The sequence below is a fragment of the Protopterus annectens genome, chromosome 4.part0 (assembly GCF_019279795.1).
Source record: "Protopterus annectens isolate FY-2018-M chromosome 4.part0, PAN1.0, whole genome shotgun sequence".
Lineage (NCBI taxonomy): Eukaryota > Metazoa > Chordata > Ceratodontiformes > Protopteridae > Protopterus > Protopterus annectens.
The window spans coordinates 698593256-698617762 of NC_056733.1; the positions used below are offsets into that span (position 1 = coordinate 698593256).

Below are 24507 nucleotides of genomic sequence, written 5' to 3' on the forward strand. Positions count from 1 at the left end.
AACAAACTGGACATAAAATGTAGCTACAGAAAGAAAAACGCAATAAGGGGTCCCTAGATAAAAACAGAAATGAAAAGTATTACTAAAAAAGTTTACTTACGAGACGGTACGAACTTCTGTTATCAAAAACAAGTGTGCTGTCTATAGAGTCAGAGTCAAATAATGACTGCTGCGTTTTCATCTTCCCTCCAAACAACAAAGGAGCATTATTATTCAGGAAGAAATGTTTCATAAAATGCCTGGCACTTTAGGTTTTGCAGAATGTAAGGATTGAAGTTGTGACATTTTCATGCTGAAGATCACCATAAATAAGATCTCATGTGAGAGTAGCTTATTTGCTCACATTAAGAAATGAAGTTGCATCACTGTAACACAGTTCTACAGCTTATGCAGAGACTGCTACTTTTGTCTTTCGGTACATCTCTTTCTGCTGACAAAATATAAAGTATATAGCAAGTCCTTACTGTACTAACCGAATTGCAGCCTTATGGGACACTGGATGTGGTGTTGTCCATCAATGCCCTTCAGGAATTTCACCACCTTCATCTTTGATGATAAAGAAACTTATTCCACTTTTCTCCTTCATATTTCTTTATTTCTGTTAATAAGCAACTATACTGTAACCCCTTCTGCATTCATGTGCCTCATTTTTGTTTACCTTCACCTATCCCCACCTAGTTCAACCCCCCCCTCACACACACACACACAGACACACACACACACAGACACACACACACAGACACACACACACAGACAGACACACACACAGACAGACACACACAGACAGACACACACAGACACACACACAGACAGACACACACAGACACACACAGACACACACAGACACACACAGACACACACAGACACACACAGACACACACACACACACACACACACACACACACACACACACACACACACAGACGTTTTGTGGGCTTATATCCGTTTCAGGGCCAAAATGAGACATCTCACTAACTGCAAATCACAACATGCAGACTGAAAATAGAGGACGATAAGACAAAAGTCTAAAATAAATTTTTGTAGAACAACAAAATCAATAAATATGACAAAACAGTAACTCAGTAACATCATGCAAAAGGATGGTCGTATGAGCCTGGGGTCACCCAAGTTTCATGTACAGGCAGTATTAACATTGATATATTGTTAGAAATGAAGGCACAAAACAGTGCACACATTAAAGTCTTGACCATGAACTAGCTGTCAGAATGCAAGTAAATAGAAATAACTCAATATGAATATACAAACCTTTTTTGAAGCAATATAAAAATATGGTTTATATGGCAGCCCAACCTGAAATACAAAAACAAGATGTTAAAACTTTTGCATCTGATTAGAATACTCCTGCATTTACCAAATTTTGCTTCAAGCTTCCATGCTCAAAATAGATGCATACAGGTGGTCTCAGCTGATGCAGCTTAGTTGAAGGGCACCATTAAAATGATTCACAACATCCACTACATTCTCAGCTCAGCGTTTATGCACATAAAGACTGCCTACTCAATGAACCCCTAATGATTTCAAAAACAAATCATGATGGCATTTTCTAAGTTAACGCATGTATAAACAGGTAGGTATCAGTACTGACTTTTAATAACGGATTTGCTTTGCTTTCATACAAAGCAAGGTTATTCTCCACAATTTCCTTACTTCTAGGATATAACCCCTCTTCAAGAGGTCACTGCATTATAATCTTTAAATGAGGGAATACTATGACTCTAGGAAGGAAATTACACCACCTTCCAAATTTTTGTATTTCAAAAATGTCACCAATGTGTTAATGCAGCAGAAATGGCATAAACAGTTATTGTACTTAGAATGATGCTTCTCTCCTTTTTTATGCAAACACCTAGTAGAATGCATTGTAATAAACCAAATAAAAATACATTGTTTTGGAAATCAGAGTGCATTTCATCTGGTTGTTTGGACAGTGCAGCACTGTCAACCCCCCAGCTCCTTTCCTTCCATTTTCCCTGCAATATTCTATGGTAACAATGAAACCCAGCATCAGGATCTCACCTTGAACCTGCTTCCATCTTCCTGGATAAAATAATAATCCACTGCACTAACAAGCCGTTTGTCATCATCTAGAATTTCTGTCTGAAATTAAAAAGGAAAGGACGTTATCAAGTCATCTAAATTACAAAAGATATGGTAGCTGTTGTCTGCTAGGAAAGAAACTCAGTTACAAATATTTATCACTAAACTGGCACAAGTAATAAAATTCTTACCGGATGCATGTTAATAAGCCATCCTGTCTTCTCGCCAGGCTCCTTTACTCTCTCAAATCCAAAACGTGCATCCATCTCATCAGTCCACTGACTACGCTCCAAGCGCTTAAGGGCTGATAAAGAGGAGCTATCATCCCTGAAAAAAGTCACAGGACTAAAATCAGATCAAGTAGCTTCACATGACACCATACAGGAATGGAAATGCTACACCAGAGTCCAGCATTAATATCATCTTGGATCCACTTCTTACAACCAAAGTCTTAAGCATCTGGCAGCATCGAGAAACACTAGTATAATTTCTACCTTAAAATACTAGCTTCACTACTCTAATATAAAAGGATCCTGCTCAGTAATAACTCTTGGCAAAGATCTGGCGTAACTAGTCTGAGTAAAGTCACAGACCTTGGTATTATCAATCCCAAGATAACAATACAACCCACTGTAAAGCTTAAGAGGCCTGCCACAATTACAACGAACAACTACACCAGCAACTCAAATCATTGTTGCAAGAGTCCCATCAAATAAGAGCCCCTCGCTAAATCCTACAAATTTGATCCTCAGATAAATTGGACTGCTGATGCCCCCATAATGAAATTATTATTTATCACAGCAATAAAATGTCATTTTAGTTTTATTTATTTCATTTAAACTGGGTAAGTGAACTAATCCAGAGACCTTTTTCAACCATAGCCTAGGTCAAAATGCAAACAAGTCCCAGAAGTACAAGTAAATATACAGAAAAAAATACAAAAATTAAAGCAAGCACAAACATTAGCACAACCCATTCCGTATCCATTATAATTGGTACAGACATAAGAATGCACTGAGGAACAAACCTAAAGGTGCGCAACAAATAAGCAAAGAACATTCTTACAATGGAGGAAAAAAAAAAAAAAAAGTGGGTTGTGTATTTACAACGAAAGATGCGACTGGCACAAGTGTAAATATCAACACACAAAGTATACTGCAATGATACAATAAAACAAGGCTATGTATTTTAAGTTTCACACTGAGCAAATAAAAAAAATGTAGAATTATGACATCATGATGTTTTCTATCAACATTACTTATTTACATGTATACAGCAAATGCAACCACAGGTATAAAACACAGTAGTAGACAGGTGCACTATACAAATCTACACTTATACCTTTAGTAGAAAAGGTTTCCAGTAACAAGAAAAAAATTGTCTAATCTATGTCTGGCCTAAGCCTTCCTGTACTAGATAAAAAAAAGAGCAACTTACCAGAATCTCGTTTCCCTTTCAGTTTATTTGTAATAACGTAAGGTCTACTCAGATGATCATTTACAACAGGAAGCTTCTACAACTTAGCACAACAGCCTATGTACGAAGCCACAACACAAGTCTCCTTAGTCTTGTCCACTCCGTGACAAAAGGAAGCTAAATCCAGACAATAGCCAAGGTGGTGGAGATACTGGCCATGGAGCGAGAGGAATGGCTAGACATGGTTTGATTAGGTCTTCTGTGGGCAGAGGCTCAGGTTGCATATCTCATCACAAACCAGAAACCTGCAAAGAGGCACTCATAATTGAGAAATTACGTCACCAATGTGAGCACGTGATCTCTACATTTCACTCTCACTACATGCACCCCCTTGTGCACTTGCTGAGGAATGCTCATGGGACATTAGAGTTGAACACAAATAGTTGTTATAGTGTAAGCTGCACCATAAATGGCTCTCACCTTAGGGCACTGGCATTTTATTAGCAATGGGGCAAACATTAAACTTCTGTCCCTGGACCTGCTTAAATGCGTGTGCATGCATGGGGGAAGGAATATCCTTAGTCTCAGAAGGCTGAACTATACAATGTTGACCATGAAACGTCTATGCCATGTATTCACAGGAATGTTCCTATATGGCTGCTTTATTCTGATTTCCCAAAAGCAGACTTAAAAGTTTCTCAACTGACTTCTCTGGAATACGCTTTGCTAAACATTTTCAGATGCAACTGTATCAAAGACAAATCATCAAAACTAGCTGTATTCATAATACTTACATAAAATCTACTTTGTATCATATTAAACCACCTGAGGGGCACACCTTAACCATTACACCAACCCTCTTTAGGAAACGCAAGGTGCATGGTTTGATTCTCACATGGGGTAAGTGGCTAGGCTTAAAAAGGACCTACAAGAGCAGATTAGCCTAGTACTAATATAAGAAAATAGAAGTTACAGGCACGCTGCATTATCCATAGGGCAAAATGCCTTCATGGCAGACTGACCAGAACAGCAGCAGCCTTATAGTAAGCTCTCAACCTGAAGATCATATCCAGGTTGTAATGTCTTGAGAAAGTATTTGATGATATCTGTGTGGCTAGATTTTACCCACACTGATATCTTTGAAGGAAAGCTTGTGAACTACAGTAGCCTTGGCAAAAGCATTTGATGAATCTGGTAAGGGTTTGCATTAATGTTGCTAAAATTTTATGCAATGGAACAGCCAAACAGAAAAGACTGCTTTAGACACATTTTATCAGTTTCTTGTTATGAAAAGGAGCCCAAAGAAAAAAAAAGGGGGGGGGGACTTCCTTATGGATTTTGCTTTATCCAAATAGAATCCAAGTTCTAGATGTATATAAAGCAACAAGTACTGTCCACGACTGGATTTATTAGGGAATTATACAGGAAGGTTTAAAGACTGATGGCAGCTTCCACATTTTACTTGTCATAAAAGGACAGATTGACTTTCTTTTTCTTATGTGCCAGAAGTGAACGTGAGGCCATTCTCAAAGCCCTTGTGGAAAATCAGATTTGGAAGATTGGCACAGAAAGCTTGAAGTCAGATTCTTCTAGCAGAAGTTATATGTAAAAATAATGTCCCACTCAAAAAAACTTCAGTTATGCAATACAAGTCTAGGGAAAGACAGCTTGAGCAGAAGTAAATTTCCCAGGGTGAAACAATAATATAAATAGATGGCATAGAAGCTGCATGCTCAAATCTACTGTTGGCATAGTTATGTTGACAAAACCTGAAATAGCTGCCAGACATACTTTGGCAGAGGATAATTTAAGGCATTAAATGAAAATCTATAACATATACTGCAGAATACTTGAAAAAGTGGCTGCAAAACGGTCCAGGTAGAGGTGATGCTTTGGACCACCCTGGCTGGGTATGGAGTATACTTGATAACCTGGAGACAATAAGCAGTTAATCTGAATGAGGACAATAAGCAGTTAATCTGAATGAGGGTTTGAGTGAGACTTGACAGATAGGTAAAGGAGATTCTTGGATGGCTTCAAAAATGGAGGCCTACATAACACAGTGACAATAGAACCAAAAAACAAACCAGCACAATGGGGAAAAGTGCTAAAATATTGTTTATTCGTGGCAAAGTTTAATCCATGTGTTGCAAACCGGTTTCGGCTATCTTTAGCCTTCTTCAGTGCATAAAGAAATAGTAGTATGTTAACAGCACATCCTGGTAAACGCTTATATACCAAATAATTTAAAGGTGTATATACACCAAAAAAACTTCTCTCATTTGTTAGGAATTCATAAAACTCTAAGCTTGTCTTGGTCTTCAAAAAATAATAACATCAATCTTAACAAATATAAAGATGCATAAGAAAAGATGCATAAAAAAAAAAAAAAAAAAAAAAAAAAAAAAAAAAAAAAAAAAAAAAAAGAGGCTGACAAAAACTACTCCATTTCATTTAAACCAGGTTTGAAAAGAGCCCCTAATCTGGTAATCCATGAGGATTCCATATTATTTAATTTGTCATGCCAGCCTGCTTTAAAGTTTCTATGCAAAACAATTTTGTCAATAATCACAAATTTGAACTGCGCAGTTTGGTGAGTTATGGTATATTTATATAGAGCACTGGAAATTTTTTGATTTGTAATGGCACTGAGATGTTCACTTATCCTATGTCTCAGTGGTCTGGATGTTTGGCCCACATAGAAGGAGAAACATGTACAAGTGGCCAGATAGATCACCCAATCCGTACTGCAGTTGCCAAAAATTCTAATCTGGTATACCTTAGGGGTATTACTGCTAGAAAATTCTCTAGTCTTAGAAATATGTCTACAAGCACTACAGTGATTGCAGGGAAAACACCAAAGGGACACCAAATAAGGTGGTTTGAATAGATGTAGATGGCTTATATCTTTTATAGTGTGTGAAATGAGACTGAATCGTTCTGCCCCTGCGGTATGAAAAAGCACATTTATCAGGTAATATTTCATTCAAATGTTCATGGGCCTTCAAAATATCCCAATGGTTATTAATATCTCTGAATAAGGATGTGTTGCTGCCAAATGTAGTGACAAATCTAATGGGTTGAGATATAGTGGGTTTTTCATCATCTTGTGAGTGTTTATATTGTAATAATGTAGATCGGGGTACATCTTTGATCTGATTAATAGTTTGAATAATGCGATGTGTCTGATATCCTCTACTTAGGAGTCTACTAGACAAGTCCTGTACACATTCTGAATGGTTTTCTTCGGACGAACAAATACATTTCATCCGTAAAAATTGGGATTTAGGGATGTTGTTGATGTGGCGGGGATGATAGCTGGATGCATGTAAGAGTGTATTGTATTGTGGAAATTTTCTATGTACCCTGGTTGCCAAAGAGTGGTCAGCTTGTCGAGAAACTATCACATCCAAGAATACAATTTCTTTGTATTGTTGATTTAAAGTAAACTGAATGTCCCATGGATTGTTGTTCAAATATTTTACAAAATCCTGTACCCGTATACCATCACCCCGCCACACCATCCAACAATCATCCAAGTATCTTCTCCAGATGTCTAAATGTTCCATGTAGTGATTGTTGCAAGAATCATATATAAATTGTTGTTCAAAGAATCCCATAAATAAGTCTGCATATATGGGAGCAAAGGATACTCCCATAGCAGTACCTCTGACCTGCCAATAAGCCTGCCCCTCAAAATAGAAAATGTTCTTAGTTAACACATATTCTGTTAGTCTGATGAGGAAATTGTTAAAACCCGTGGTGTACAATTGAGATCTGTCTAACCAATAGGAAATGGCCGATATACCTGCATCATGTGGGATGCTGGTATAGAGGGAAGAGACATCCAATGTGCATAGCCACCAATCTGATTCCAGTTGCATATCCTGAATTATATTTAGAAATTCTGTAGTATCCTGTAGCCTTGATCTCACCATAGATAATAAAGTTGCTGAACCAATTGCTCAATACCTATACTTGCTTCCCAAGATTCATAAACATCCTACTAATCCCCCCGGTAGGCCGACTGTTTCTGGGAGAGGTTCCCGTACGGAACCCTTATCGACCTTCCTTACATACTATCTTAAACCTCTTAAACCTCTATTATCTATGGTGAGATCAAGGCTACAGGATACTACAGAATTTCTAAATATAATTCAGGATATGCAACTGGAATCAGATTGGTGGCTATGCACATTGGATGTCTCTTCCCTCTATACCAGCATCCCACATGATGCAGGTATATCGGCAATTTGCTATTGGTAAGACAGATCTCAATTGTACACCACGGGCTTTAACAATTTCCTCATCAGACTAACAGAATATGTGTTAACTAAGAACATTTTCTATTTTGAGGGGCAGGCTTATTGGCAGGTCAGAGGTACTGCTATGGGAGTATCCTTTGCTCCCATATATGCAGACTTATTTATGGGATTCTTTGAACAACAATTTATATATGATTCTTGCAACAATCACTACATGGAACATTTAGACATCTGGAGAAGATACTTGGATGATTGTTGGATGGTGTGGCGGGGTGATGGTATACGGGTACAGGATTTTGTAAAATATTTGAACAACAATCCATGGGACATTCAGTTTACTTTAAATCAACAATACAAAGAAATTGTATTCTTGGATGTGATAGTTTCTCGACAAGCTGACCACACTTTAGCAACCAGGGTACATAGAAAATTTCCACAATACAATACACTCTTACATGCATCCAGCTATCATCCCCGCCACATCATCTACAACATCCCTAAATCCCAATTTTTACGGATGAAACATATTTGTTCGTCCGAAGAAAACCATTCAGAATGTGTACAGGACTTGTCTAGTAGACTCATAAGTAGAGGATATCAGACACATCGCATTATTCAAACTATTAATCAGATCAAAGATGTACCCCGATCTACATTATTACAATATAAACACACACAATATGATGAAAAACCCACTATATCTCAACCCATTAGATTTGTCACTACATTTGGCAGCAACACATCCTTATTCCAGAGATATTATTAATAACCATTGGGATATTTTGAAGGCCCATGAACATTTGAATGAAATATTATTACCTGATAAATGTGCTTTTTCATACCGCAGGGGCAGAACGATTCAGTCTCATTTCACACACTATAAAAGATACAAGCCATCTACACATCTATTCAAACCACCTTATTTGGTGACCCTTTGGTAGGATGTTTTCCCTGCAATCACTGTAGTGCTTGTTCACATATTTCTAAGACCAAAGAATTTTCTAGCAGTAATACCCCTAAGGTATACCAGATTAGAATTTTTGGCAACTGCAGTACGGATTGGGTGATCTATCTGGCCACTTGTACATGTTCCTCCTATGTGGGCCAAACATCCAGACCACTGAGACATAGGATAAGTGAACATCTCAGTGCCATTACAAATCAAAAAATTTCCAATGCTCTACATAAACATAGCATAACTCACCAAACTGCGCAGTTCAAATTTGTGATTATTGACAAAAATTGTTTTGCATAGAAACTTTAAAGCAGGCTGGCACAGTTTCATAGTCTAGTACGAGGCTATCTGCCCTAGGGCATTTATAAGCCTAGCCAAAGTGTATGCGGCTTTCGCCACCCCATGTAATGATACAAAAGTGTACAATTTAAATTAAATTTAGTTTACTGTGCCTCTATCTAGCAATGACACAGAGATGACCATCCATTCGTCCAGATTTCTCTTGGAGGGTCAGTGAGGGGCTCTGCCTAACATGGACAGGTATCCTGTTCCAGAGTGCGGGAAGCCTCTGGGTTATAAATCTGTCCCTCCAGCATGTCCTATTCATGTTTGTGCTGAGGTTTAGATCTTTAGCTCTCGTGGCTCTGATGGATTTGGATTCTTTGAGGTGGAGCATGTCCATTAATTCTGAATTGGACATGGCCTTGTACGTAAGACACAGATCACCTCTGAGCAGGCGGTATGCTACTGAATAGAGCTGGAGCTTTTTCAGTCTGGCAGCATAGGACATATGCTGGAGACCCTTGATCCTCTTGGTAAGGTACTTTTGGGATCTCTCCAGTTGCTGCAGGTGCCGGGTGAGGTACATACCAAATGGGGCATTGTACTCAATCATAGGCCTGATAAGGGAGGAATATAAGGGTACAATGACATCCTTTGATCTGGATGTGAATCCCTTCATGATAAGGTGGGCAAGGTAGAAGGTCTTTCTAACCACTTTGGCGACGTGGTTGTCAAATGAGAGGTCACTGTCAACTTGGGTCCCCAGGTCCCGGATTACTTTTTCCGTACTTAATGGATTGCCACCTATGTGGTAATTTGTGGGTACTTTGCTTTTTCCAAAGGGGATGACTATACATTTTTTGGTATTTGGTATTTAGTTTAAGGCCATGACTCTGGCACCAGTCATCTGTTTCTGTGAGGCCCTTCTGGAGGATGCATGTGTCAGCTGGTGTGTCGACTATGGAGCCTAGTTTGCAGTCGTCTGCGAACTTTGTCAGCCACAACCCCCCTATGTTTGCCTGCACATCTGAGAAATAAATGCCGAACAAGAGGGGTCCCAAGACAGAGCCCTGTGGGACTCCACTTGTGACTGGCTTAGTCTCTGACATAGCTCCAGCTATTCTGACTTTGTGGGTTCTGTCCTTTAGCCAGTTTGCAACCCATCTTGTGACAAAACGGGTTTACATTTAAGCTGTTGAGCTTGTCTATGATGCCTGAGTGGGGTATTGTGTCGAAGGCTTTTGCCAGATCCAGGTAGGCTGTATGAACTGCTTTGCCTTCATAGACGGCTCTAGTGACCGTTTCAAAAAAGTCCACCAGGTTTAAAAGACAGGATCTGCCTTTTACAAAGCTGAACTGGGTAGGGTCAATTGTCTGTAGGTCCCCATAGTCTATGAGTTCCATAATGATCCTTTCCATAGCCTTGCAGACCAGGCTGGTCAAGCTTATGGGGCGGTAGTTTCCAGGGTCTGTAGAGGTGCCACCTTTGTGGAGTGGGACCACTGTAGCTGTATGCCAGTGTTCAGGGACGTATCCTGTAGCAAGGCTAAGATTAAACAGTGTTCTTATGTGCGGGTTTAGCTCCTCTAGGAGTTCACGTAGCAGGCAACCCGGGACACCGTCAGGTCCCATGGATGCTGTATTTTTAGCTTTGCTGAGGGCAGCTCTCACCTGGACATCTGAGATTTCAGGGAGGTTGCATTCAGCTGAGATATTTATTTCGTCTTTTGGGGGAGAGGGAGGGGAGAAATTTGCACTGAACCTGTCTGCCGGTATGTTGGCAATATCTGTGGGTTCAGTGTATTTTTTGCCGTTATGAACTAACTCTACGCATATCTGCGGGTTTCCACCCAGGTTTCTAACATAACTGAAGAAGGCCTTGTGATTATCTTTAGTGTCCTTAGCGATTTTTCTCTCGAAGTTGGCCTTTGATGATTTTATTAGCGAACGTAGTTTTTTTTGCTAGTGCTGATCAGGGACGCCTTTCCTTTATGGAATTTTGCTCTGTCTTGCAGTAGCTTCCTTCTCTTGTTATAAAGTTTGTTTATGGCTGGGGTCCACCAGATAGGATGCCTGCCTTTGGTGGAAAGGGTCTTGGTTTTATTTGGGATTGCATGATCCATGCATTCTTGGACATGCCCGTAGAAAGCATTTGTGAAGGATTCAGCAGTGTGGGATGTGGTTTCCACTGGCCCAGGGGGGCTTGAAGGATACCATTTCAGTCCTAAGGAGTGTAAAGTCGGCTTTTGAGAAGTTTCTCACTGTGGTCTTTTGTGCTGGAGGTGGAGGTGGGATATGAATATCTAGGGTTATTAGTTTATGGTCTGATCTCACTAGTGAGGGGTATACTTCCTGTGTTGAGCATTTTGTCCCCATGTTTGTGATGATCAGGTCAAGTATATTATTTCTCCTTGTGGGGGAGGTGACTAGTTGTTCCATCGCATTTGAGTTGATGAATTCCAGGAACCTTTGGACTAGGGTGTTGGGACTTGAGTAATGCACCCAGTCTATGTTTGGGTAGTTGAAGTCTCCCAATATGATGGTATTTGGTGAGACATTCATATCCTCCAGTGTCTTCAGAAAGGCTGAATGGAGTTCCTGAGATTGTGAGGGTGGTCTGTAGCATGCTACAAGTTGTATAGCAGTTTTGCCTACGGTTAGTTGCACATGGATGGTCTCCGATGCTTCGTGCGTTGCCACTAACCTGGAGGTGTGGGTGTCTTTAATGAATATGGACACTCCCCCTCCTTTTGTGGTTCGGCCCAGGTTTTGGGGCCGAAATGCATGATACGAGGTATAACCTGGTAGGGCTGGAGTGCTCTCAGGAGCCTTGAACCAGGTTTCAGTTACTGCACAGACATCGATGCTCTCCATACTGAGGAGTGCTTTGAGAGCCTGCATCTTGAGATTTAGACTTCTGGCGTTGAGCAGCATTACCCTTAGTTTTTTTCCTTTATTGTTTTCTAAGGTGGTGGGTTTGTCTTTTGAGCCTTGCCTAAAAAAGGCACTATGGGGGTGGCAAGAGCCTTAGCCAATATCTGGAAGCCCAGTGGTAACGGGTGCAAGCTGTCCCTTGCGAAGCAGCGTGGCTTGTCCAGCATGTCATCCCAAGCAGATAGACATTGGATCCCCCTAGAATGACACCAGTAATTGAGCCAATTATTAAAGCTGATCATCTTGTCTTTGTATTGTGGCATCATTCTTGGTGAGGGCAAGATGCTGCTCAGGGTCATACCGGCCTGGGCTACATAATCAGAGAGCTCCTCTATGTCTCTTTTCATGTAGTCCAAGGAGGTACGTCTCAGGTCATTCACGTCAGCATGGACAATGACGGAGTCATATTTGTACTTTCTTTGGAGTGACCTGAGTGCTTGTGTTATGTGGCGGATCCTAGCTCCCAACAGGCAGCTCACAGTTACCCTCTCTTTGTTCAGCCTGGCAAGCGGGACGTCAGTGTGTCTGACTATAGAGTCACCTATTACTAGTGTATCAGGCATGGTGTTTCGCCTTAAGGGCTATGATTGTTTGGCACACTGACTTTGTGTACTATGTGTTGCATGTGCAGAGTTTTGAGGCGGTGTTTTCTTGGATGTCTGCTTTGGGAGCCTCTGTTGTTTCGGTAAGTTTTTTTATTAGTGCCTCTGAGTATGCCTTTGTGTTATGTGTTTGGTTTGCAGTTGTGGTTGGTTTACGTGAGACTGGGTTTGTTGCGTGTGTGGTTACCTTCTCCTCCTGTCTGGTCTTGCTAGTCCTGTGTTGAGAGAGTTCAGCCTCCAGTTTGGCTATATAGTTGCATCTCTCACATGTGTTTGTTGGGAGGAGGAGAGGGTTGTCTGCGTACATGAGACAATTGTAACATTGTCTCAGGATTCCCAGATTAACCAGCTGAACTAGAGAGGACGTCAGTAATATACCACTCGACATGCCAGAATAGTATAAGGGGGTGATGTGTAACTGGGTCAGAGAGAGGACTATGAAGGGAAGTGGGTATTAGCACAGGTCGTAGGTGGATGTAGTGCTTACGTTAGTTTAAGGGTGCTTCACTTAAAAGAAAGGTTTTAGGAGCAAGTGCTACGCTTATGATAAAGCGAATAGACTGATTTTGTTGAAAGTAGAGCTTTCTTAAGGGAAAAATTGAAGTGCAGACTTGGAGGAGCCAGGAATAGTTTAAGCCTGTTTAACCGGCCTGCGCTATGCGCACAATCTAGCAAAGCCGCGCAAACGTGGATTTTAAACAGGGAACTTCAAAAGAGCTGGAAATGGTCCAAAACGACCAATTACTACAAGCTCTTGTGCTGAGGTCATGCCTTCAGGGACAGATAGGCTGCTCAAGGCTCCCCACTCCCACTGGTGAGCAAAGAAACTTCCTTCTATCCAAGTAAGGCAATGGACAACACAGGAACTATACCACAGTCCAGAATACAGCAAAGCCTGTATACTGGTCTAAACTAGTCGAGAAAGGCGGGAAGACAAGGATTTTTTTTTTTGTTTTTTTTTGCTTTTTAGGTTAAAAAGTACACAGAAATGCAGGAAAAACAGTAATAAATCACTTACACAGGCTAGCACACTTTAGTGGGTATCCTCAACAGTTAAATTTAACAACAAACTTTCGACCAAATGTAACTGAGTGCAGATAATGTACAATGCAAAAAACAGTTATTAAAGCAGTTTAAACTTGTTCAAAGTAAAAAAAGGAAGGTCTCTCAGGTAAAAACAGCAAAAAAATACTTAGATCAGGAAGGTAGTCATTTTTCTCAGTTCTCTGCTGCTAGCACCACTCTGCAGGACCACTCTGCTGCTAGCACCACTCTGCAGGACCACGAGGAGCTGTTTCTGAGTAGTATGACAAATTAAATAATATGGAATCCTCATGGATTACCAGGTTAGGGGCTCTTTTCAAACCTGGTTTATATGAAATGGAGTAGTTTTTGTCAGCCTCTTTTTTCATGCATCTTTTCTTATGCATCTTTATATTTAAGATTGATGTTATTACTTTTTTGAAGACCAAGACAAGCTGAGTTTTATGAATTAATTTCTAACAAGTTTTTTTGGTGTATATTTTTTGGTATATAAGCGTTTACCAGGATGTGCTGTTAACATACTACTTTTTCGTTATGCACTGAAGAAGGCTAAATATAGCCAAAACTGGTTTGCAACATGGATTACATGGATTAAACTTTGCCATGAATAAACAATATTTTAGCACTTTTCCCCATTGTGCTGGTTCGTTTTTTGGTTCTATTGTTACTTTGGTTTGAACCGTGCACTCAGTCTTTCATGCGTGGAATTTGGTTTGGTCCGACTACATAACACAGTGAACCATACTTATGGCGAAAGGGGGGCTATTAGGACGACTTCAGCTTTGCAGGACATGACCTTTCCTAGAAAACTGGCAACAAGGGGGAAAAGCATAAAGCAGAACCAGAGGCCATGTCTAGACAAATGGAGCTCAGTGGCAAACATCCAAGAGAGGAATAAAGGAAAAGATGGTGCTGCATTTAGAGTTGGTCAAGAATACAAAAAAAGTCTCAACATGGCTTCCCCCAGCCATATAAATATTCATGCTCTACAAACTGACTGATAGACCCATGTGGATGATCAGTACATGGCAAATGAGCCAGTCTAACTGGGGGATAGCCTGACTAAAGCCGAGACGGGAAGCAGAAAGATTGGCAATTCCCATACTCTCATGGCTTCCTAAAATATGAGACAGGAAGCAGTTTCCCTACTTGTTTATATACTGTACCACGGTCATGCTGTTGGCGTGGATGCCTATTACACTAGATTGGAGACAACTCTGAAATGCCTGCAATGTGAGAAAGATGGCCCCGATTTCCAGAACATTAAATGGGCAAGGTTTGCCATCCTGGGTCTACCAAGTGCCTTTAAAAAATCTGTAGATTTGATGGACAGAATCAGATCCCATGGAAGATTAACTTGCTATGCCAAAGTATCCAGAGTACAGCCTAAAGGCTACCCAATCCTAGTCAGCCTTTTTATAGTGCAGGCGTTACTGTATTGGGGATTTCTCCAATGATATTAGTAAAAACATTCAAAAAGTTGCAGGACAAACTCATGAAATCTACAGATGAAGCAGTAGACCTAGTGAATTTTATTTTTATTCTGACTTATAATGCCCTTGGCAATTACATTCTCTCTCTTGAAAATATTCATTTAGTTGTACTCTTTAGATATAGTCCTTTATAAAACAGAAAAAAAAAGACATCTTATTTCCCCATAGTAAAATATTAATTCATACTCAGCCTTCATATGCAATAAAAATGAAGAATAAAAATATTACAAGTTCTGACATCCATCAGAGAGTATATACTGGTAAAAATATCACTGATCCACAGGCAACAGAGGCAAGGAAAGGGTGTCTCCCAAAAGATAACCACAGCTACACTAGCATCTTGAATTAAATGGCAGAGCAGCAGACACTTTAGACCATCTCGCCAGCGGTATATAAAGAACTTACTCCAGTTTTATCACACAACACCTTAACTGGATTAGACTAAATGAACAAGGCATTTGAGTAACACACACACACACACACACACACACACACACACACACACACACACACACACAGACAGACACACACACAGACAGACACACACACACAGACACACACACACACAGACACACACACACACAGACACACACACACAGACACACACACACACAGACACACACACACACACACACACACACACACACACACACACACACACACACACACACACACACACACACACACACACACGTACCTAACAGCTGTAAGAGAGAGTGGAGGTTGACCAAATGACTGATATTGATGGAATACTCCCCGGCACTTTATGCAGGTAGGACAAATACCTTCATCGCTCTAGGATAACACTGTCCTACATTAGGAAGAAGCGGATGCAGCCACCAGTGTTGTCCACAAGTGTCTGTATAACTTTTTGAATAAAGCCCATAAAGTTCGCAAGCATGTACCCAAAACTGCATGTAGAAATAATATGCAATTTCTTCACTGATCAGTACAGGCTGATTCATGAAATAACAGATTGTGTTAGTTACCTATGGAGGACAGAAATGGTTCAACTTTTTCATTCAAACAATGGGTAAAGAAACCTTTACAATTAGACATTTTACCCACAATGAACTCTATAAAACCCGCATTAAATGAGCAAATGGAAGCCTTTGAGAACAAATGAACTCAGCTTCGGGGGTTGCAGTTGGACAATCTTTATTTCATTGAATGTACAAGGAAAAGGTGGGTTCCGAAAGGTCTAACACTGTGGAAGTTCCCTACTGGTACAGATTATGCCTTTGAATTTTTTTACTAAAGTAACATATTCAACTATTGCGGCATCAAAATAATGAGACTTGAAAACTACAAAAGAATGGTTTTATTATAAGCGAATTGCATATGCTTGACTACTGTATTAGAAATTATTTGCTTTTTCAATTTAACTCTGATAGGTACAATGTTTTCAAGAAGGTTGATTCTTACGTTCATCAAATGATTTTTAGAAAATGCAAGAAACTGAAGAGAGATGCCAATGACTGTTCTAAAGGTACAGCCTATCCCATTCCCCCTGGATTATTATACCTACAAGGGGCCATGGGAGAAGGGGGATATTCCAAGAGATGAATGAACCCTCAATTTTCACGTGTTTGGAAGGCATTAAATTGGCTTACAAGGATTACCATATTTTTAATTAGGACAGCCTGTCAATTCAGGTCATTTTAACTTGTTTCAAAAGGGGTTTCATTTTTGTGCCACACAGAGATGTCACTATTGTAGATTTGTTAACTGAATTCAAACAATTTGTTAGAAAGCTAAAAAGTTTTCATGACTCTGATAAAGGAAGAGACCCCTCAGCGAGCTAGTCCATTTAATGTCCCCTTTCACCCCACAATTAAAGCACTTGACAAAATCTGTAAGAATGAATTACGTAAACCCTGTACAAATAGGACTAATAAATTTTATAATTTAAACAAGGAAAGGTTTGTATTATTAAAAGGTTTCATAGGACAAACCCCTACATATCATGAAGGCCAAAAAAGGAGGGGGGGGAGGGAAACTGTACTAAGGGACGGTACTATTTATTCAGGTAAAATGTTACATTTACTTCAATGATATAAGATACACTGTGGCATCTATTAACGAGATACAAGGGACTAGCTTTTTATAAGCAATGTGTATCAAGGTATCATGTAAAAACACTATCTCACAAGATGAATATAATTTTCATTAAAGATCCTAGGTGCCATTGAACTTTGGGAGCCCTAAAATTCACAAGGACCCCATGAACCCCCCCCCCCCTGAAGCCTATTAGGCCTGTGCAAGGATCACCGACCTATCCTATAGCAGATTTATTACGTAGGTCTCTAAAAATTTCTTGAAGTGTCTCAATATCCTGAAAGGCTCTTGGAGTTTCTTGAGAAGCATTTCCTTCATATGTTGGCAGAAAGACTTAAAAAATACATCAATGGTGGTGAAGGTTCATAGGTTCATACTAGGCTATCTGCCCTAGGGCATTTATAAGCCTAGCCAGAGTGTGTGTGGCTTTCACCACCCCTTAGGATGAGAATACTATACCCATTAGTTTGCTGTGCCTCTGTCCAGCAGTGATACAGAGACGATTCCCGGGGTAAACCTACGATCTCCCATCCACTCGTCAAGATTTCTCTTGAACAGAGTCAGTGAGGGGCTCTGCCTCACAGACTGGGATTCTGTTCCATAGTGTAGGGAGTCTCTGGGTGATGAACCTGTCCCTCCAGCACGTCCTATTTATATCCGTGTTGAGGTTTAAGTCTCTTGCTCTCGTGGCTCTGGTGGATTTGGATTTTCTGAGGTGGAGCATGTCCATTAATTCCGGGTTGGACATGGCCTTGTATGTCAGGCACAGATCACCTCTGAGCAGACGGTATGCGACTGAATAGAGCTGGAGTTTCTTCAGTCGGGCATCTATTTGGCAGCATCCCCTACGGAGTGAGATTACAAAGGTTTAGGGAAGTTCTTATGGCTTGTGATTGTTTTGCATACTAGAAGAATCAACTTATTGGCCAATTTAATGGAATTGCTGCTAACCAATAATTTCCTGTACTTTGAAGGTAATTTACGCCAACATGGTCATATGGAAATTGAAAATTAGAAGTTATGTACCTACCATAACGTTCCATGTTGGTTGTCTTCTCTCGCCTTCTTTCTTGCTGGATGGGTTCGGAGCCGATCCTCTGCTCCGACTCGGCACTTGCTAAGCTCGAGAGTCACTTTTACCAGCTCGAGGCAGCCCCATATCCCATGATTCAAGGTGGTAAATACCCAGATCTCGTTTGGAACCTAGAGGGAAAACTACCTAGCATGAAAACTTTCCACTAAGGAAAGAAGAGCAATTAGCCTAAAAAGGCTGTAAGGGGAAACCAGATAACTAAACTAGAACTAACTGGTGCCCAAAAGAAGCAATCTTCCAGAGACAAGGGAGATCAAGATCTGTCCAGGCAAGGGGGCAGGAGGGAGGGTCGCAAGAAAGAAGGCGAGAGAAGACAACCAACATGGAACGTTATGGTAGGTACATAACTTCTAAATGTTAGGTTGTCAATCTCGCCTTCATTCTTGCTGGATGGGACCGCGTCCCTAGCACCTCTATCCTGGGTGGCTCATTGGAACAGACTCTTGAGAACCGTAGAACCAAAACTGGCTCTATCCCTGGAGGCCAAATCCAATTTGTAATGAGAAACAAAGGTATGAGGAGTGGCCCAAGTGGCTGCTGCACAAATAGTATCCAAGGGTAGTCTAGCCTGAAAGGCTGTAGAAGTGGCTAAGCCTCTAGTGGAATGTGCCTTTGGTTTTGAGCATAGCTGTTTGCCCCTAAGTTGATAGATTTCGGAAATGGTGGAAGATAGCCATCTAGACAAGGTCACTTTGGAAACAGAGAGGCCTTTCTTATTTTCAGCATAGGAAAGAAAGAGCTGATCAGACTTTCTGAATTGTTTTGTTCTGTCCAAATAATATCCGAGTTGGCGGTGAACATCAAGATAATGTGATTTTTGTTCCGATCTGTTGGAGTAATTGGGAAAAAATACAGGGAGATCAATAGATTGGTTTAAATTTGTTTTTGAAGCAACCTTGGGCAAAAAGGATGGATTAGTTCTCAAGGATACTCTGTCCTTGTGGAAGACCAAATATGGGGGACGAACAGAAAGGGCATGAAGTTCTGACACTCTCCTAGCCGAGGTAATAGCGACAAGGAAGAGTGTCTTCTATGAAAGAAACTTTAGTGAGCATGAAGCAGCTGGCTCAAAGGGAGGAAGAATTAAGGATGTCAGCACTAGATTTAGGTCCCATTGAGGAGGAGGAGGACTCCTGACAGGAGGTTTGAGGAGAAAAACTCCTTTTAGAAAAGCTCTACAAAGCTTGTGGGACATAATGCTGTGATCTGCAAACCCCACATGAAAGTTCGAGATCGCAGCCAACTGAACTTTGACCATGGAAGATAAAGAACCCGAGTGAAAGATTTCCGCTAGAAAATCCAAAACTGCATGAACAGGGGCAGCAAAGGGATCTATGTTCCTTGATTTCGCCCAAAGGGAGAAGCGTTTCCACTGCTAGTGTAAATCCTTCTAGTAGAGGATTTAAGGGAAGCCACTAGGATATCCCTAACAGGGTTAGAGATCATAGGAAGCCTGGCTAAGGAAGGAAGTGGAGCAACCAAGCTGTGAGGTTGAGAGAAGGAATGGACCGATGCAGCTGACCCGATTGGTGGATCAGAAGATTTGGCACTGGGTCCAGATGCCAGGGCTGCACCAAAAGGTAACGATGGAGGAACGGAAACCAAATTTGTCGAGGCCAATACGGGGCAATGAGAATCATTTTGGCTCTCAAAACAGTAGCTTTCTGGAGTACCTGTGGTATCAATGGAAAGGGAGGAAAGGCATAAAGAAGTCCCTGGGGCCAATCTTGGGCAAGAGCGTCTCTGGGGGGGATGGCCCGGAAGTGGGAAGAGAGAGAAGAAGGCTGGGCATTTGCTGTTTTGGGGAGTAGCAAAAAGATCGCAACATGGGCGGCCCCACTTCTGAAAAATCTCCTCCACTATAGATTGTTTGAGAGACCACTCTTGAGGCATGAGTATAGCTCTGCTCAATCTGTCCGCTAAAACGTTGGTTTTCCCAGGGATATGCGTTGCTACCAGAAACCGATGGGAGGAGATCACCCATTGCCAAAGTCTGAGAGCCTCTCGACACAAGGGGTAGTATTTGGTTCCGCCCTACTTGTTGATGTACCACACTACGGACATGTTGTCCGTGTGAACTGCAATTGTTCCCAAGGGAAGAAAGTCGTTGAGGGCTTGCAACGTTAAAAGCACCACTCATCTCTAGGACATTTATGTGCAGGTGGTATTCGAACGGTTGCCACGTCCCATGAACCATCCTGCCCTGATAATGACCCCCCCACCCGATCAGGGAGGTGTCTGTAGTGACTGTGGCTACCGGGGCCGGGGAAACAAAGGGTCTGCCCTGATGAACCTGGGGAGAAGAAATCCACCAGGATAGGTGGTTTTTGCAAATTTGTGTCACCAGAATTTGGTGACGCATGGGAAGTTGTTGGTAGGACCATTGGGTGAACAACATCCATTGAAGGAGACGCATGTAAAAGCGGGCCAAAGGAAGAAGAGTAATGGCAGCTGCCATGAGGTCCAGTACTTTTAGGACCAGTCTGGCTTGCACCTTTTTGCTGGCAAGGATGATCCGCACATGGCTTTGGATATCTAGGATTCTCTGGCTTGTGAGGTTTGCTGACATCCGAACAGTGTCCAAATTTGCACCTATAAAAGTAATAGACTGGCAGGGCAATAAGGAGGATTTTTCGTAGTTGATCGAAATTCCTAACTGAGTGCAGAGATTTAGGGTGTAATCCCTGGCTTGGAGAAGTTGATGCCTGGTGGTGGCTGAGGAGAGCCAGTCGTCGAGATACGGAAACACCTGGAATCCTTGACGTCTCAGGTGAGCAGTGACCACTGCCATACATTTGGTGAACACTCTGGGGGCTGTAGTGAGACCAAAGGGCAGGGCTCTGAATTGAAAATGACTGGACTCCAGCCGAAAGCGGAGAAACCTTCTGGAGCGTCTGTGGATTTTTATGTGATAGTACGCATCCTGAAGGTCTATTGAGCACATCCAGTTGTCTTTGCCCAGGAAGGGCAAAATCGATTGAAGTGTGACCATCCGAAATCTTGTCTTTTTCACAGACTTGTTGAGCCTGCTGAGGTCCAATATTGGTCTCCAATCTCCCGTCTTTTTGGGAACCAAAAAGAACCTTGAGTAGATTCGGGGCTCTGGATGGTCTGTTGGAACTGGCTGAATGGCCCTTTTGTGTAGAAGCTTTGATACTTCTAATTTTGCGATTTCCCTTAGACCGGGTGGAACATCTGGAAGGGAATTTTTGTGACAGAAGGGACTTTCCTCGAAAGGAATCTTGTAACCCTCGGATATGATAGACTGTACCCATTTGTCTTGTGAAAGGGAAAGCCAGGCTTCTGGGTACAGCGACAATCTTCCCCCGACTGCCTCCAAGGATGGACAGTCTGGCAACACCTCAGGGATGCTGGAAGGGCTTGTCAGAGAGAGGCTCTCCGCTTCCCTGGTTTTGCGGACCCCCTCTGCCTCTAGGGCGGCGTCTGTTATTATTACCCCCTCTGCCCCTAGGGGTAAACTGACCACGTGTGTCCGGCGTGACTCCCTGAGATTTACGGAACCACATCTTTCCACCCTTCTGTCCCTTAGGGTAAGGCCTAGAAGGGGTGGAAAAACTGACTCCTACGGCAGAAAGAGTCTTGCCGTCTTACTCACACCTGGTCAACGTATCCTTCACCTGAGGACCAAACAAAGTTGATCCATCGAAGGGAGAGGTTGTGAAGGACGCCTTAAAGGGATCTACAAAATTACAGAGCCGCATCCAGGACTGATGTCTAAGAGCCACTCCTGTCCCTGCAGCTCTACTCGCTCCATCTGCTGCATATGAAATCAGCCGCATGGAGGAGTTGGTTATGGAGTTAAGGATTCCTAGCTGGGAAGCAATCTTGTCCTGAGCCCCTGCAGCTGTAGGATCCTGTACTACTTCACCTAATTCTTTAAGGATGTCCCTTTGAAGTCTGGTGAAGTGACATAAATAATTCAGCGAACGCATGGCAAAGGTCGCTGAGGAAAACATCCGCTTACCATACCTGTCCATGGTCCTAGAACCCTTGTTAGGAGGATGGACTGGTACGGAAGGATCTGCAAGTTCCTTCTTGGTGGCGACCAAGCAACAATGAAGGCGAGATTGACAACCTAACATCGATAAGTTTTCAAAGTACTGGACTACATATTTTCATTTTTAGACGATATATGTATTTTCTGGATAGGGGGCAAGAGTGATTTGATTGTATTTTTCAAATACATTAACAAAACAATTTTTTTTTAAATTTACTTGTAACCATACAGACAATGTTATGAATTATGTGGATGTCACAATTTACAAAAAAAGAATGTGGTTTTGATTCTAATATTTATAAAAATAAATAAATAAATAAATAAAAATCAACATTCTCCCAACTCTTACAACACAGAAAAGCAGCTTAGTAACAGGACAATTCATTAGACAGTTCAGGAGAATTTCAAATGACTTGGTATTTGAGAAAGTAGATAGTTTTATCAATCATCTGAGGGGTATACCACCTAAAAAAGGCATCAAAAAGAAAAGATAAGTTTATGCCTACTGCAGGAAGATCAGAGGAGGATAATATATACAGACCCCAGCCCCAAAAAGATAAATCAATTTTCAAGGGCAATGATACTGAAATATACTTCCAAAGATATGTTAAATAGATTATTACCAACAAATGGAATATTTTCAAAATGGAACCAAGATTGGAAGGTGGTACAGAATGTCCTGCTTTCTTTATAAGAGGGGGGTTAAGATCAATAATATTTTTGAAAGCCCTGGAGTAAAGAACACCCACACTTCCAAATTACCTGGGTACATGGAAATATGGGATGTGTCACTATTGTGGATATATTTTAGAAGGGTACACTTTTCTAATAACATATAATGGAAGTAATGTGAAGTCACAGCTATGGGCTAATTATCAGTAGCGGCTGATGACTTCAAATTAAAGGGGGGCTGCAGGAGACAGCTGAATGGGTGCGGCCAACTAGAACAGGGTGGAGCTATGCTCTAAACCGCAACAACTGGAATTTTACTTAAATACGCTGCCCTGGGTGCCGAACCATCATTACGAGAGTCCAATCAAGACAAAATGAAGTGTAGAAGAAAAAAATATTTCAATGCATTGGCTACATGACAACTTACTTAATATCTAGATGGAAACACAAAGGTTGAGAGGCATGAAAAAATAAATTACTTTTTAAATACATTACTGGAATGTCAGTCAAAATCAAGCATAAAAAAAAAAAAAAAAACACTTCTCCTTGTACTGCAGTTCTAATTATAATTTATATTCAGCTTTATAAAACTACCAAGTAACATGCTGAAAGTAGCAATCTCTGCGATACCCCCACTTATAAAAATGTTTATTATCCAAAAAAGACCTGCTGCCTGACAACTATCTACTTGTTTCATGGGGAAGACGTGATCAAAGTAAAAAATGAACAGCAAACAAGAAACTAGCTCAAGATAAATTGCTAAAAGGATAACTGCACAAGTTATGGACCACGCATGACAGATTGCCATTCTGTTTATTTTATGGGTAAAGCCTGCAAAGATGACTGCAAGTCTCCAACAAATGTAATGACCTTCTGAAAATACTGTAATCCTGTCCTTTATTACAAATACTGTCACATGCATTTCAATACCTAAGGCTTATACGTTATCTAGCTATGTAAATATTCTCTGCGTGGCGACAACGAAAAGGCTTTCAATGTTTATAATTCTTTAATAGTATGCTTATTAAAGCTTACTTGCATCTTACAATCTCCGACTAGATTACCCGATGGTCATTAAAGCATTGCTACTTAAAACACAGAGCAACACAGAACTGCGCCAGCGTGCGTTTACTGAATAAGTATAAATCAACAGTATAAAAATATGACGGAAAACCAGAACATTCTGCAAAATCAAGGACAGATGAAAAGCCACGGTTGTACTTGTAGTCTACCTTGGATGGGGGAATACTCTGCACACTTACACTGCATAACTGCTCCTTGCCTTGCTTGGACACATCCAGAGCCACTACAATGGGGAGTGTGGTGCAACAAGTATGTCACAATTTGAAATGTCTCTGGCTGACGGTGATGGTTCTGACACTCATACCTCTCAACCTCACAGCAAGAAATCTGGACAAAGCCATACATAGAAGTGGAACACAGGCCAAAAAATAAGGACAATTTTTAAATATTGCTCTTATAAACTTAGAAAGATAATAGAATAGTAGTAGGTCTTGCATTAGTATGAATTTTCTGAAGGGTATGAAATCCGTAACTCAAATGTCTGCCATTATTTCTAACTTAAGTATTTAATGATCTGCCACTAATTTGCCAGAA

The 24507-nt window shown here is 41.1% G+C and overlaps 1 protein-coding gene across 1 annotated transcript in view; it reads right to left on the bottom strand.

Annotated features, from left to right (window-relative positions):
- The window catches only part of POLE (DNA polymerase epsilon, catalytic subunit), a 1031469-nt gene that overhangs the window by 974403 nt on the left and 32559 nt on the right, over positions 1-24507 (bottom strand). Inside the window, exons 2-4 of the mRNA XM_044069769.1 lie at positions 2250-2385; positions 2038-2118; positions 1267-1311 (exon numbers count right to left, since the gene is read on the bottom strand). Of these exons, the coding sequence (XP_043925704.1) occupies positions 1267-1311; positions 2038-2118; positions 2250-2385 (262 nt within the window). The remainder of the gene's footprint in view (positions 1-1266; positions 1312-2037; positions 2119-2249; positions 2386-24507) is intronic.